The sequence below is a fragment of the Opisthocomus hoazin genome, chromosome 2 (assembly GCF_030867145.1).
Source record: "Opisthocomus hoazin isolate bOpiHoa1 chromosome 2, bOpiHoa1.hap1, whole genome shotgun sequence".
NCBI lineage: Eukaryota > Metazoa > Chordata > Aves > Opisthocomiformes > Opisthocomidae > Opisthocomus > Opisthocomus hoazin.
Window position 1 is genome coordinate 9,061,577 of NC_134415.1, and position 16,296 is coordinate 9,077,872.

The window sequence follows — 16,296 nt, forward strand, 5'->3', positions numbered from 1 at the left end:
CCCTTCCTCCACTTCCTCCTTTTGCTTCCCCTTTTCTTTTATTCTGGCAGCTTCTTCAGGCTACTACATCATCACCTCACATAATATTTATGAGAAAAACACATTTCAACTGCTGGCATAAAGGATATTCAGTTTGAGAATGATCAGTCCAACTGACTTTTGCATTCATTACCGATTTCTTTTATCACTAATTTATGATCATTTTGAGTAATGTAAATATTTCCCCATAGAAGTAATATTATTTTCATTTTCTCTGAAGATGCAAGAATTATTGGTTACTTCTCCAGAACCTGCCAACAGCTTTCACCTTTGGTGGCTAGTATCTGATTAATACTTGTAATGCAGAGAGTTCATTTTCTCCTAGCAGAAATTTCATGCTGTTCCCAGTGTTTGTGCTGTCTGCCCTTGTCCTTCTAGCCCCTGTGTACAACTGGTTGTCTCAGCAGCCATGAAAAACCCTGTTCTTTATCTCCTCAGAACAAAATGCAGGTCTGCTGTATCACTGAAATTTTATTTTTTGAAAATGAAATTGTGAAAAAACTGCCTTCTCAAACAGGTTTCTTTTAAGACAGACAACTCTCTTCACAATTATTTGCATTCCTCAGGTTACGGAGTAGCACTATGGCTACTAAAATTTCTCCCTTAAAACTGCCTGCTTCTTTAGAAACACAACTAGAGTTGTTAAATATCACACAACTGGAATTCATAGCAAAGATTATCATCATAGGGACAGGGGATGAAGTTTTCCTGATTTTATATGTTATGTAGGTCTTTATTGGAAAAAAATACAGCAGATTGCTGGATATTAATAAGCAGGAGGAATTTCCCATTCTTTGTTCCAGGGAGTTATTTTGGTCCTCTGATATTAACTAATTCAGAATAAATCAGGAATACTGAATATCTAGAAGCTTACTTGAAAATATTTTGAAAAACCTTGAAAACCTGATTATCTCCAACTCTTTGCGACTGCATTGATTTTTGAGTTAATATGGTTAACAAAAATTATTGATGAAATCAGAATTGCCTTCTTACTGCTTCCTTACGATTGGCTAAACACAGAATTTCAGTTGCAAAGACGCAAGCTGAAGAAAGCACCAACACATCTCCATTTGTCAATAAAAGCAAGAGAGTTAGATATATCATTGTATATACATCATAGCCATATAGTACTAGTATGTAGTTACATAATGACATAATCTGTTACAAGACCTAGGAAACCAGGAAATTCTGGTTTGGGGATGGTATTTCATGCGCTCTTTTAATGTATACCCACAATCTATAGAAACATACTGTATTAATGCCCCCAAACAGACCAAAGGAAAAAAGATAAAAAAAAAGAAAAGCCTTCAAAAAACTACTTCTTCTGGGTTTGTGCCTCCCAACAGCTTCCAGTGAATTTATCAGCAAGTACATTAGAAAAAGATTAAAAGGGCAATAAAAACTCCAAGCAGACAGGCGCAGGAAAACCCAAGCAAACTATTACTCCCCCAAATCTAAAACACAAGATCCATAGCTCCTCGTTAATGTTAATAAACCCACACATGATAATGAAAAGAGAAATTAAAAGCTTTGAGCTTTGCCAGGAAGGCAACTACACTGAGGCATGAGCTCACTAACTGCAGCTGACAACAGAAGGCAAAGTAACAGAAAAGGTCTTAGAAAACAACTGTACATGTCCAAATGCAAAATGCAACTTTTTGGAAAACTTTTCCTGTAATTAAGCAAGATGTAATGGGCTTGCCTTTGCTTTTACTGAAAACCAAAGTTCTTATAAAAGAGGAAAAGCTTTGCTGTCCGAATTTTAACACTGTATTCCTGTGTAAATTCTTGTGTACATGTTATATATAGAGTACAGAACATATACTTAATGACATGCAATTAACATTTCTACTGTATTTTATGCGCTCAGGATAATCACTAACTAAAGAAAATGCATTATGTTGTTGAACTCGGGGGTGATCATGATAAGCATATAACTACGTGGTCTCAGGTATAGTTATACTTCCTTAAACTCTGCTACTGCAATAAAATCTCATTTTAAATTCAATGTTGAATTGGGTCTACTAATTTTATTCTTGTTTCCAAGTCACAGCTGGGACCTAAACTGGCATAGATTTTATACTGTTTCCATTTCATTGACCACAGTGGTGTTGATTTATGATATGTGATAGGAGATGCAATATCTCTAGTTTTACATCATTTGGAACAACGTGTTTTCATTACTGATATCTGGCTGAAGAGTTTGACATGCTGTAAGAAAGAACAGCATGAGGAAGAAAGGATAACATCTGACCCATTTAATTTCTATTGGCATTATCTTATTCTGTGCTTCTAAGAAGAAAAAATAGTGTGATAGTGTATTCTGCTAGATGAAAATAAAGAAACACCTAGGAGTTCCCTTCACATTACTGAATACTGAATGTTCACAATACTCGTCATTATGACTACAGACAGCAGACATTGTTTGTTTTGCATAGATTCTTACTCTGAGTGTGTACATACAAACATATCCATGCATCTTCTCCTAACATCATAACAGGTTTCCTAATTTAGGTGATTAAAATTCATGAAATTATAGTGCTAGAATTCTTACAATAGTGTCAATTTATGTTCAGAATCCTGCTGGGGTACCTTAGCAGCACTGTCGCACTGGTGCTGCTGTAGTGCCTCTTCATCACACCAAGAAACCTGCTTTTGGTGAAAATTGGTAAGAGCACATTATGGATCCTCACAGTGCTGCTGCCTTGATAAACTGGGGTTGTAGGAGCAAGCAGCCCTTGCTGTCCAAAGGCAAAATGCACTAGGTAAAGTATCTGTCACAGTGACAATTACAAATGTGCATGGAGATGGGCAGATTTCAAATGGGATTTTAAGAAGAACATAGCAAGAACAAGGCAACAAAAGGAGCAGTATATGGTAAACAGCAGGTCACATAATGTGGGAGAACTTTGGGGCTGAAAATTTGAAAGACTGCTTCTAGATCAGCATCAGCCAAAGTACATTCCTTTTAAAACACAACACCAATCCAATATCCTGAACATTCTGAAAACATTCCTGATCTTTTCACATGGGTGGAGCAAGCCTGTGTGTTTTGAGTGGAAAGCGGAGAGGCGCGTACGTTGTAGCTGGCTGGTGTGGGCAGGTGCCGCAGAGGAAGTCAAAGCTATGTCCAGCAGGAATTTACTTAGCTTGTTCAGGCATCTTTGTGCATGTGCTGACTTTATATTCTATGTATATTTTATAGCTATATTTAATATGCATTTTGCACATGTGTGCATATAATATTCTGTGTATGGTGTATGCACATATGAATATTTGTCCTTGATGAATAATTTAACAAGAAGCTGTGCTTCCAGCTTTGTTTGATCTTTATCACCCTGTTCAGAAAGTTTCCAGAAGAATCTTTTATCCTTACTACTTTTAACTTTGTTGCCTAAGCAAATTAAATTATGTACCCAGATGTGGTGTGTGTCCCTCTGTTACTGTGTAGTACCTTTTGAACTAACTGGGAAATTCCAACAACTTAACAGAGGGCTAACGGTGCCTTACGTGCTTCTAGGCATTTCATGGAAACAGATGCACTGGTAAAGAAGACACCAAAGAGTATTATCTGCTGTCTAAAAAACTGCAGCACAGATTTCACTCATATTAGACATCAACAAATCTGTGTGTTAGAGAACATGTGCCCTAGGATGGAGAAGCTTCACCTGGAGTTTGCATCTTGCTAAACACCAAGGAGTGTAATTACGGGCTCCAAATCTGTAAGAAACCAGGTACCATCAGTTCCACAGTTCTTGGAATGACTTTTATTATGTCATAACATTGTACCGAAAACTGTACAAAATGTTTCAGCTCCTGATGTTATAGTGGACTATTTATAGTTTTTTTTCTTTCTTTTCTTTATAATGTCCTTGCCTTACATGCAGCAAATAAAGCAGGCATCTAATTTACTACTCACCTTCAAAGCATGATGCAAAGTATCGTGGATGTTCTATGATCTAACCAGAACTTGGCCCTGTAAACTCACGTGAACTGAGCTTTACATCCACACGAAACACATTCGCAAATTGCTGTATTGGAACTGACTTGTTCTATAAGTGGAATAAAGTGCAATTATATTTATTCTGTGTGCCTTCGTGAAACCTAGTTTTTTTAAAGTAATCGAAACTCAGGACTTTTCCTCACAATAGGGGTCCTTTTCAAGAAATCTCTCTCAGATTAAATAACTTGGAAGAAGGGATATTTGAGAGGTTTGAATATTGCAACAACGTGAAAAATGCCTCACTATTTTATCATACTTAGAAAAAAATTATTTTCAGTCAGGAGCAAGTTTGAGAGGTGAAAAACTCTCGAGGTCAGCAGTAACTGAAAACAGGAAATTATAAAGGAAATGCTTAAGCTGTCATAACTCTGGAGTTCATCTGTAGAACCTCTGTATTACATACTCTTACATTACTTGCTCTAGAGACCTTATGGGTCTTGGCTGCTCCTGCAATTTCCAATCTGTCAGAAGAACAGGTTTTCTGCTACTGGAAGTAATGACAAGATCTCAGAAGTGTTTAACATTACTTTTTCAGGATGTCCTTGAACAGTGTGAAGCTACAGGTTATGGGTACGGCTTCTCCAGAAACACCATGTCTTCTCTTACGCTAGCCACAAACTCCGTTTACCAAAATTATTGCGATTTCATTACATTTACGGGGTTTGGTCTTTCAAAAGCCTTCTGCAGTCACACATCCCTCACGCATTTCACTGTGAATGATCCAATGTTTATTTTACTATTTTTTTACAAGATATTCTACTGTCCTCACCTCAGGACCACCGCATCGTCTTAGCAGAGCTGCTGCGCTACGTGTTTATTCCAGAGAGCTGTTGACATTAGCAGTCCTACAGCTCCCGGGGTTTGCCAGAGCCCTTTCTGCCGGAGGTCTGGCTTCCTCGCTGCGAGAACGAGTGCGTCCTTCAGCAGGTACACAGAATCACACAGAATCACAGAATGGTAGGGGTTGGAAGGGACCTCTGTGGGTCACCCAGTCCAACCCTCCTGCCGAAGCAGGGTCACCTACAGCAGGCTGCACAGGACCTTGTCCAGGCGGGTCTTGAATATCTCCAGAGAAGGAGACTCCACAAGCTCCCTGGGCAGCCTGGTCCAGGGCTCCGTCACCCTCAGAGGGAAGAAGTTCTTCCTCATGTTCAGACGGAACTTCCTATGCTTCAGTTTGTGCCCATTGCCCCTTGTCCTGTTGCTGGGCACCACTGAAAAGAGTTTGCCCCCATCCTCCTGACACCCACCCTTGAGATATTTATAAGCATTTATAAGGTCCCCTCTCAGCCTTCTCATCTCCAGGCTGAACAAGCCCAGCTCCCTCAGCCTCTCCTCATAGGAGAGATGCTCCAGCCCCCTCACCATCCTCATAGCCCTCCGCTGGACTCTCTCCAGTAGCTCCTCATCTTTCTTGAACTGGGGAGCCCAGAACTGGACAGAGTATGAATGCTCATGAAGGACGGGCTACTCCACAGCAACCCTCTGCTCTACCCCACAGCAACCGCAGGGGAGCTATCCTTCAGGCAAGTTAGATTTCAAAGCTTTTCCTTCACCCTGGATTAAGCTCACTGGCATGGTGATTCGGGGCCAGCACCCGGTGAAGTGCCGAAGGAGCTGAGGCAGACCCAGGCCCGGGCCGTGAGCGCCGAAGGAGCTGCGGCGGGCCCCTGAGGGGGGGTCCCTGAGGCGAGCCCCTGAGGGGGTCCCTGAGGCGGGTCCCTGATGCGGGCTCCTGAGGCGGCGGGCAGCTCTCCGCGGAGCAGCCGGTAAGGGGCGCTGGGCGGCGGGTTTGGCGTGCGGAGGGAGCGGGCTGCGGATCACCTGCAGCAGCGGGGGGGCCGGGAGCTCCGCCTCCCCCTCCTCCCCCGGTTAATCGCATCCCCCTCCCGCCGTGGCAGGCACTGGCAGCCAGGCGGCTGGGCAGAGCTGTCAGCCCGCTGCAGGCTCCCGGGCACCCGCACCCCGCTCCCGGCGAGGGCCGGGCTGGGGCCGCCGGTTCCGCCGCCCTCTCACTTGCCCCAGCCCGGTGCGGCGCGGCCGTGAGCCTCCCGCCGCCTCCCCGGGGCGAGCGACCGCCGCCGTCCGCCCGGGTACCGGGAGCAGCGCCCGGGAGAAGGAGAGAGAGGGCGAGCCATGGCCGAGGGGGGCGAGGGCGAGGACGAGATCCAGTTCCTGCGAACTGTAAGCGCCGGGCTTGCCTCCCCCACCTCCGCGCTGGCGTGGGGCAGGGGGCCGGGGCCGTGCGGGCGGGGGGCTGCGGGGGGCGGCGCCCGGACCTTGCCCTGAGGAGAGCTGTGGGGCGGGGGGCGCCGAGGCTCGGTGCGCGGGGGCGGGGGGAGCCTGAGGCGGGCGCGCTCCGTCCCTGCCGCCCCGGGGGAGCCCTGTCAGGGAGGGCTGCGCAGCCCCGGCCGCCGTCCTCTCCGCCAGCCGCCGGCTGCCCACCCGGAGCGGCGGCAGCGAACCCCTCGCTCTGCCGGCGGTGCCGGGGTGAGCGGGGGCGGGGGGGGGGAGCGGCGGTGCCTGCCCCAGGAGCGGGCGGCGGGGGACCCCGGGCGGGGTGAGGCGCGGGGGGCGAGCGGCGCGGCAGGGCCCCCCCCCGCCTCCCCGCAAGGACCGCTCGGCGCTGGCTCCCCGCACCCCGATGTGTGCGCGTACTGCAGAGACGAACCGAGCAGCCCTCCCCAGCTGGAAAGCTGCAATCGCACTCCTCTTGCAAAAATAGATTTGGAAAAAAAAAAAAAAAAAGAGGAAAAAAAAAAAGAAAACCGCCTACCCACCCCCCACCCCCCCCCGCCTCCCCGCCGAGGCTCCCGCGAACTTGCGGGCGTTCTCCTCGCTCAGCACGGACTAACAACGTTTTTCTTTCGGCGTGAGCACCGCTTCTTTACTTCTGTTTCCCTCAGTCCGAAGCGCGTCAGAGCATTTCTTCCCTCAGTTTAGTTGAGCACAAAATGCAGCAGTCCTGATGGATTACCTGGGTTATTTTTCTGCTTTTCTTCTTATTCGCCTTCCCGGTCGTCTCCCGAGTGCCGTTTCTATATGCACAACCCGAGCAAGTTTTGCAGATGGGCGTATTTGGATCGTGGCGTGCCCAAACCCTCTCACAGCTGGAGGAAAAATTGCTGAGGCGTTTGATAAGTAAAGCTAAAACCGCTGAGAGTGTAGGGTGAAGCTTAGCTGCCTTTTTATTTAGCGGGGACTGATTTAGAAAGTGTTGATGATCAATGTTTTGTAGAAAAGACGTTAAAAAAAGAGGGGAAAGCAAGCCGGGTAGCGTATGTGGAGCGTATTCATATGCTGTTTGCAGCACTGGGAATCCTGGATCTCAGTCATGTTGATTTCAATCGGAAACCGTAAAATAATGGATATACATCCTGTTCTTTTTATTTGTTTCTTTGAGAATTCTTAGAAAATCTGGTTTTGCGGGGAATACAGCTGTTATGCAACACTGGCAAGAACATTGTCAACTTTTTTTTCCTCTCAGCATTAGGTGACTTCTGTTGTGGCGTTGTCTAACACCTCAAGACAAAACAAAAATACTTCTGTGAAAGAGAATTTGGCATCTCAATTTACGAGAGGTTTTATTATTAGTATGTCTCACTGGTAAACATTTTTGGAAGACTTGTGCAATGACAGTCTTACTGCAGGTTTGGATGTTAAGCTTAGCTCATGGAAGGGCTGTTATCTGAATGCTTAATAGGGAAAGAGAAGCAGTGAGCATGCTAATACCGCTCTGCACATATACAGTAATGTTAAACCACCGTACCTGACAGCAGCGGCGTGTTATGTAAAACAGCGCTCCTGATAACGTGCATCAGGCGTAATACAGATTGGGCAAACCCAGCCTTAGACAAGACTTTAAACATTTTTAGAATGTTGTACTGGTGGTAAAATGACCTTGAATATGGTACATAGAGGCACAGGGGAGGCTTTTTGTGTAGCAACATAAAAAGGCCTGAGAAATACCGTTTTTGTGTGAAGTTTTGAATCTCTAATCTGTAGTTGTATGTAAGCAGTGATTTTCTTTTTTCTTTTTTTTTTTTTTTTTACTCCTCTTTTCCTTCTACTTTGTCAAAGTTATGAACATTACTTGGAAAAGTCAGCTGCTTTAAAACATACTCTTGATGTAGTCTTCTTTCTATCTAGTCTTAGAAAGCCTGGATTAGTATTCTCTAAAGCTATTAGATGTGCGTAACTTTCTGAATGGCATTGATAGAAAGCACTGGAAATTGGATATTACCTGGTAATTGCTGCAGTTTCTCTTTTTAGTTATTTATTTTTAAAACAGTAATTGGGGACAGACGGATTCCCAAATGGTTTGGTAGATAAGATAGAACTTTTTAAAGAACACCTTATGCAAGCAAAAAAGCTTTCTGTGCTTTGAATACCTTAATGATGACATCTGTAGGCCTGCTACATGTAAACAGTGCTCTTCATATTTTGTTCTTTTGATAGAACCTGTTAAACTTTCTAGAATTGTGGGTTCTCTTTCTGATGTTTCAGAATTACTATAGCATCTTTAGAGTTTACCCTGGAATGTAAACACAACATATTATTTTTAACGTTTAAAGAGAAACATGAAACTTTATTCAATAAGAGAATTCCTTTCTTTGCATTAAGCTACTAAACTGAATTTGTACGTACCATCTATGTGTTGATTGGTAATTTCATTTTCTTCTCCTCTTCACATATTCCTGTTTGCCCAATGATTCCTCTTCTTTGTTTGCTGCTTTTGTTTTAATCTTGTTTTTTGATAAGGTGGCGTCATGCATTTCCTCCTACAGATTTGCTGCTGGGGTGGATTTCTGTTTCTTTTGGGAGCAGTTTGAGTTTGATACGTCACTTCTGAAAACTGAGCGTAACCTGTTAATGCCCTGGATTTCTGGAAGCATCAGTCCTGACGTTGTTCGAGATAACTTCGGACAGACTGGGATTGAATGCTGTGGTGTTCATTTCTGCTGAAGGAAATCTTCTGTACTGTGAATTCCATGCTTGTCCACAGACAGGGGTCTCCCTTGTTACTTTGCTGAATACTCGGGGTGGAGATGACCTTGCGTTAAGTGCGGCCTTTCTTTGGCTTGGCCATACATTCCCCTGACTTCTCCCACTGCATGAACACGTGCTGTGCAAGAGGAGTGAAGAGGAGCAAGTATCCTGCTCTTGCTTTTATTAGTTGTGTGTCTAGGGAAGACTACTTTTTTTTTAAATATTAGAGAGGACAATGATCTGTACAAAATAAACTTTCATTGTTTAGTCTTTACATTCAGGAATCTAAAACATTTATAGTTAACAGAGAAATGACCTCAATTTTGTGGGTTTTTTTTTTGTTGTCATTTGTAGGTTTGTTTGGTTATTTTAGGGTGTGTAATTTGACCAGAGTGAAAATAATTCAGAGTTCCAGGAGAGGACAGAAAATGTTTTTGCCTAAATGCATAGGCTCCTTCAATAATGCACACATGCAAGGACTGTTTTTTGTGGTGCAGAACCCCCATAAGGGAAGGCCTTCATGTGGAATGGGGAGGTAAGCTAATGATAGGATTAAAATGATTGCAGCATCTCAGCAAAATACTGCCTGTGAGTATCCCTTACGTTGGTTAAAGGTGTCCTGAATTTTGGTAGGTACCTAGGAGCGATGAGAAATGCATAATTTAGCTGTTTGATCTTGGGCTGTTCCTGATGCCAGTACATATGGTTTTCTGGACTTGTGGAGTTTCCTAAATTAGAGGCAGGTTGTCTTTTAGATGTTTCTGGTAGGAGACGCCACCAGGGCATACTAAAGTAAGGTCGACAGGGTTATGGTCTTTCTCACTGTCCTGTGAGACAGTGAAGACTACCATGCCTGTCGGACATCAGAAGCATAATCAGTGTAAGCAGCACATTTTCCTCAGGTCCGTTGGACTCGTCGTCTCCTTTTCATCTCTCTTTTTTTTTTTTTAAAGATTGGAATGCTGATGTTCCATAGTGTGCTGTCTTCTAATGCTTTTTTCATTTGTTCATTAGCAACTTACAGCAAAATAGGATCTTTTGCTTGTGTGAACATATTCTGTGCTGCCTTGTTTTCTAGAGCGACTTAATTGTTCTGAGTGTGACTGCCAGAGAAAAGTGTAAGGGTACTTTCCAACACTGGAAAAGTACTTTTTAAATTCAGTTAGACATTATTTAGGATTCATGTTTGACAGGCAAAAGATTTTATTCGCTTAGTGCTGGGATTTAATGCTTCAGGTAATAAAAGAATGGAGTTTATGGCACAGAATTTTTCTTCATTCTGAAATGAAGAATGTAATGTGGTCACATTTCAAGGACAGGAATTCTGTGATTCCAGAGTCACATCTGTTCCAGATATTCCTCTTTATGGCAGCATTTAAACAATTAATGTCACTTTAAATCTGACATAATCATATGCTTAGATGCCATCCAAAATGAAGATTCTGTGGAAGTAGAGGACACAAAAGGAACTTGGAAAAACAAGATCTGAAGATTAATGTAAAATAAGTAACTAAACATAAAAAGACTTGTTATGTGAATCTCAGTGACACAGAATAGGAAAAAAGGTCTGGTGTGCTTTTTTTTTTTCCTTAAATCCCTTTATGGTTTTCATATGCTACTTATCTTTAAAGGAATTTATCAAAATATGTTAGATTCTGGGAGCTGCAGTCATCAAGCATACAAACACGGCTGCCAGAATGCACTGAATAAAATGCTCAAAAGCAATCTTGGATGTTAGGAGCAATTTTAGAAGAAAAGAACACTGAAAAACACTTTGGCTAACACTTGTTTATTTTAAGAAGTGTTTCTGGTACCTGTCAGTATATGACTTTGGAAGATTCAGCAGGGACTGGCACAAGAGACCACTGTTTAACAGCTCATGTGAGGGGTGGCGTGGTTGAGATTGCAGCATTTGTACCTTCCTCTCTAAGGCACTGCACTGCAGTACAGATAGTGAATATGATCTCAAATTCTGTTTTGGAATTGGGCTGGACAGACTGTTTGTAGTGAATGGGTTTTAGCTAGGACATGTAGTCCATTTCTTATTTGGGAATTATGTGTGAATGTTTTGTATATGATTATTTTTGATTCCAAAATTGTGTGGCAAACATTTTATACCACCATTAAAATGATATTACTGGATAAAATCAGTTGTCTAGTCTGTATACTATCTTGTCCAGTGTTCTGCATCTGGAAATTGTCGTCATCGGATGTGTGAGAAGGAGGCCGAGGAAGCTCTGTAGCAAATAGCCGGGCCACTGGGGAAGTTTCTGCCTAGCCCTGCGAGTTGATTGACTAATGTTCTGTGAGACAAAGCGCTGCTCCTCCTTTCAGTGTCTGTCAGACTTCTCTGTTTGAACGCTGTGTTATTACAGGCATATTATAAAGCTGGTTTTCCTCTTATGTAGCTATGTGGAAAGTGCAAGGGATGATTCTGATTCAGAAAAGTACACCAGTCTTTCTTGTGCAGGGCTAGGGACGTGTTGAAGTATTTCTCTGAATCGGGGTAGAAGAGTGGAAGCTGACTGTGGGGAAATACTGCCAGCGGGCTGCATCCAGGAAGTGCTTGAATTAAGTGGAAAATACAGAGATCTTTTTCTTCTGGTTTTTATGCTTATGGATGCTTCATATTAAAACCCTGAGTTAATATTTGTTTTGTTTTCTGAAATACACCCAGGCTTTTGTTTAAAATTCCTGAATTGACTGAAAAAGCAGACTTGGCTTTATGTAGATAACGGAAGAAAAGTCAGAAACTGCGTATGTCACCTAATAAAACTTATGGTGACATAAATTTGTTTTGTTTGATGTCATGGCACAAGTACATAAATAACCTTTGTTGAATGGTGAAATGAACATATTTTATCAGGGTGAATGAAAGACTATTAACTTTCTCTCACTGTGGTTGTTGCGATTGTGATTGATGGAAGAAGTCAGCAATGTATTTTCTACATTGTGGCTATCTAAATCTTTTTTTCTTAATTTGTGCACAGAAGTAGTAATATCTCTTGACTCATTAGCAAATACTTACTTGCAAATGCTACACAGAAGTCTCATAGAGTGGAGCTCTGCTTAATTGTTATAAATATGTACCACACATTTACTGCTATGTATAAAGTGTTGATAAGAATAGCTAAAATAAATACATTTGTCAAATGAACAAAATACTTGTTATAGCACCACTTTAAAAAAATATTTGGTTTTTGCATAAGTCAATTTTAATGGGTCTCACAGTCACTGCTGTGAAGTGCTGTTCAAGGTCTCAAGAGTGAAACTCTAATCCAACTGAAGGCAGAACTATTGGTTTCAACGTAGCCAGGATTTCATATCCACACTTTCTTTGCAGGCAGAATGGCCAGAAATGTGCGCATTGTAGATGTTCCTGTGTAAATGCAGGTTTATTTCTGAAAAATACTACAAAACTCTGTGGGATGATTCAGTCTTCTTGTTGGAATTGCTCCTAACTATTACACTGTTAGGAGATTTTCTTTATGGCTTATGTGATGAATCCCTTAGTGCATCACTTTTGGGAAATTAAACTCTATGAATTTCTGGAGATGGCTGTCCCTTTCATGGTACTAATATACAAATAAAATTACAGCAATTTTCTTTATGTATTTTATACTAGTGAGGGGCTCGCTCTTTTGTCCGTCATCAACAAGAATTTTGCTATTGATTGCAGATGGACAGTTCCTCGAAAGAATGAATTCTAAAGACAAGTAGTTTCTAAGGTTGAATGGGTGATGTTTTCCTGTTAATACCATTCTAGACTTCATCTCTGAACAAAAATGGTCTCCTTTTTTGTGAGGAAAGTTCTGTTATCTCTTATGTGGGAACCTGTTACTGACAGATAAAACTACCAGAAGCCGAATTCTGCCTTGATTGAGGTACTTGGTTTGAATTTTCTGCTAGAGCATTGTGCATAGGGGAATAGAGGCAGTACCTAATGAAGTACAGAATCTGAGCACCCTGGTTTTCTTACACTTTGTCCAAATTCATGCATATGCATTATAGAGATAGCTATTTCATTTGGTCTGACTTCTCCCTTGTTGGTACGTACTTGCATTCATAACGTTAATTATCAAAGTAATATTAAAGTTATTCTAAAGTAGGAGGAATAGCGTATGAATTTCCTGAAGAACAAGAAGTAAAAAAAAAACAAAACCAACAAAACCCAAACAAATTATTAAAATGACTGGAAAAGTAAAAGCCAGGGCAGACTTTTAGTCCTAGTATCTTGTCAGTGCTTTTTCTTATTTAGATTAAAAAGCTTTAATAGACACTTTATAAAATGTGGAAATAAAATGATAAAAACTTAAGAGGAATGCATTTTCTTTCAATGAAAGCTGAAATGTGGATCCTGTTACTTTGTCCTTCAGACAGCTTGAAACCTGTTTTATACCTTAACTGTGGTCAGCTGGAAGTCAGAGCAGAGCGTTTTAATTATTGATACAGTTATACCCTGGAATTTCTCCCAAGAGCACAGTAAGAATAGCCTGGCATGATTTCCTGTCTCTAGTCTGTATTCTGCTGAAGACCTATACTGTGTTCTGCAAGTGTGTGGCACTTAAGCCATGTCTGGCTGTTTTGACTGTGCCACTCTGGGAATGGAAGGCCTCTCGTAAGTGAGAAAAGGCATAAAGGAACTAGTTTATATAACAGTTTAAGCCTTTGAAAGGCAACCACCGAAATGTGGAGCTTCCTGCAATATTCTGTGCCCATCAGGGGCACAGCAGTGGTGTTCCTTTGTTCTCATAGTAACAAATAAAGCATCTTAAGGGCAGCCACTGCCTACAACATCACCATGGAAAAGTTCTCCCCAGTTCCCTGACAAAAACTAGCAAGGGCTCCCACGTGCTTTTACTGCACTGTAGTTTTATGCTGTGCTCACTTGTTAATAAGAGTGAGATTCATTAACTAATTGTGTATTCACTCATGAAAGAACTCCTGTTGTTTTTTACATAATGTGGTGTAACTTGTCAGGTGAAGGTTTTAAACTTTTCAAATATATTGCTACTTCTAGAGCCCTATGATATGTTACTCAGCTATAGATTTGAACAGATGTACGTTTGAGGCAGGTACTGTAATTTAGGAGAAGCTTTACTTAGCTTCTCAGAATTGCTTAATGAAAACAAACTAGTATCTATGTGCCTGCTGTTTGGAAAGTGAAAGATCTGACAGGTAAGGTATCAATGTGAGCTGTATTAACTGATTTTTCGGCTGCAATTTCTGTTTAAATGTAATGCTATAATGGTCAATTTTACAGTAATATTAATGTGTTTATAGGAGCACTCACACTAGCAGCTAAATTAAATTTTAAATAAAAAGATGAGTTCACTCTTTCAGTGTTGTGGCATACTTTTAATGTTTATCATAGTAGGAATGATTTCCTTACAATTACTATGTACTTGAAGAAAGCTGGAAGGATAATATGTTACCTAGTAATGCAGTAAACTTCCTAGAGGGACTTTGGCAAGAGTTGACAAGGTATCATTCCATAAGATGCATGCATCAGTTAATTTTTAAGATGCAACACGTTTTAGTGCAGGACAGGTTTTTTGTTTGGTTTGGGTTTGTTCATATTCTGAACACTGTAGGACCACAGAAAAGGAATAGCAAGATCATTATGTTTTGTGAGGCAGCTTCCCAGAGAATTTCAGAATAATTAGTTCTGTATAACAACATATTTCTGTTATCTGATTGTTTTTTACTTGACTGTGAGATCTGTGATATAATTCATATCTGATGGATATGAACTGGCAGAACCAAATGCCGAACACTGGCACGTCCTGTCTCTCTACCTCTGAAAATTTTCTGGAATCCTACTATGAAAACAGTGCACTGAATTTATAGAATGTCCCTGCTTAAATTCTTATTTCAAAGGAATGATGGAAGGAAGCAACACAAAATTTGCATTGTCTGACTGTGAATTTTCCGGGGGATTGCCAGAAAGTGGAGCTGTATTAGTGGAATGAAGCCAGAAACGGCTGTCTCTTACAGCTATATGTCTTGCTTCCAAAGCAGACAAATCTGGAAAAAACAACTGCCTGGGCTTTGTGTGGGATGCATTCTTTAGTTTCATAAAAGGAAAAAGAGGAGGGAGGAAGGTATCTTCCTTTGGTGAATATGCCAGCTAATTTCCCTTGGTGCATGAGCGTCTTTCATTCCTGTAATGGTTAATTCCCTATATAGGAATTTAGGTGGAGGAGGGAATGGAATTTGAAGAATATTCAAAGTAAGCCTAGGTAATTGGATAGATCTGCTTAAGACTCAGTAAACTACTGGATAGATGGATTCATTCACTGATAGCTCATCCTCATTGTACATCAGGAATGTAGCCATGCTGATAAACATTTTAAAATCACCTATCGTGTGTTTATTTTCTAGTAGCAAAGTGGAATCATTTCATTAGAACTAGCAGAGGCATGCAAAGCACAAGCTAGATGATTAAACCTGTCTGTACGGACACATTACCTTCGTCATGAAGCAGTCTTTGATAAATCATTTGGTTTCAGTGGTCACAGCAGCCACCTAAATACCTGCACAGATGGATAAGAGCCCTTTAGCCCTACAACAGTCATGAGAATGCTGTGTGGTTCTAACACTGAGGGTTAGACTGAAAATAAGCATCGATTATGTGACTTCATATTTTTGACTATTTTCTGCATGTTTATGAAGTAGATTTTGCAATGCTAATGTATAGACAGTCATGTGCATTTACGCGGTCTTGTTGAGAGTAGCAGGGAGATGGAACACATATCCCCTTTTCCATGCAATAGAAAAGTAACAAAAAATTCACAGTATGTGGTGCAGGGAAATAGTAAGAATGAAATGGGAATGGAGAGAACCTTTCTTCTGGTGTCACTGGTAATTTAATAGCCCTTCGTTGCTAAAGAGTTGGATTAATCTTTTTTTAAAAACTTGTATTATATAAATGTGGGTTTTTTATGCCCCAGTTGATGCTTACAGAAAACAAAGACTTGTCTCATGATTTGACATGTACCAGCAGACAGCTGAAGGATCTGCAGTATTGCATTCAAGCAGATGTGAAACGATTCATTCATGACAACTATCATAGCAAATGTGGCTGAAGAGTTTTAACTCTCCTAATAAAGGAATAGATAGAGATCAAAGTCTGTGCAAATAACAGCATATGAATTTTCAGTGCCAAAAATCTTGGAGAACATTGCTGAAGTGTGATTGGTGAGGCAAAGAATCCATGAAGCAGTACCATCAGAGATCTAAACACGATGCTGGAGTAGTTTGGC

General features: G+C 41.4%; 1 protein-coding gene across 9 annotated transcripts in view; it reads left to right on the forward strand.

Annotated features, from left to right (window-relative positions):
* The first annotated feature begins 6,000 nt into the window (after positions 1 to 6,000).
* RYR2 (ryanodine receptor 2) overlaps positions 6,001 to 16,296 on the forward strand; it is a 449,014-nt gene continuing 438,718 nt past the window's right edge. For all 9 annotated transcript variants that reach the window (XM_075412466.1, XM_075412469.1, XM_075412474.1 and 6 more), the window contains exon 1: positions 6,001 to 6,226. In XM_075412466.1, the coding sequence (XP_075268581.1) occupies positions 6,179 to 6,226 (48 nt within the window). In that variant the 5' untranslated portion in view covers positions 6,001 to 6,178. The remainder of the gene's footprint in view (positions 6,227 to 16,296) is intronic.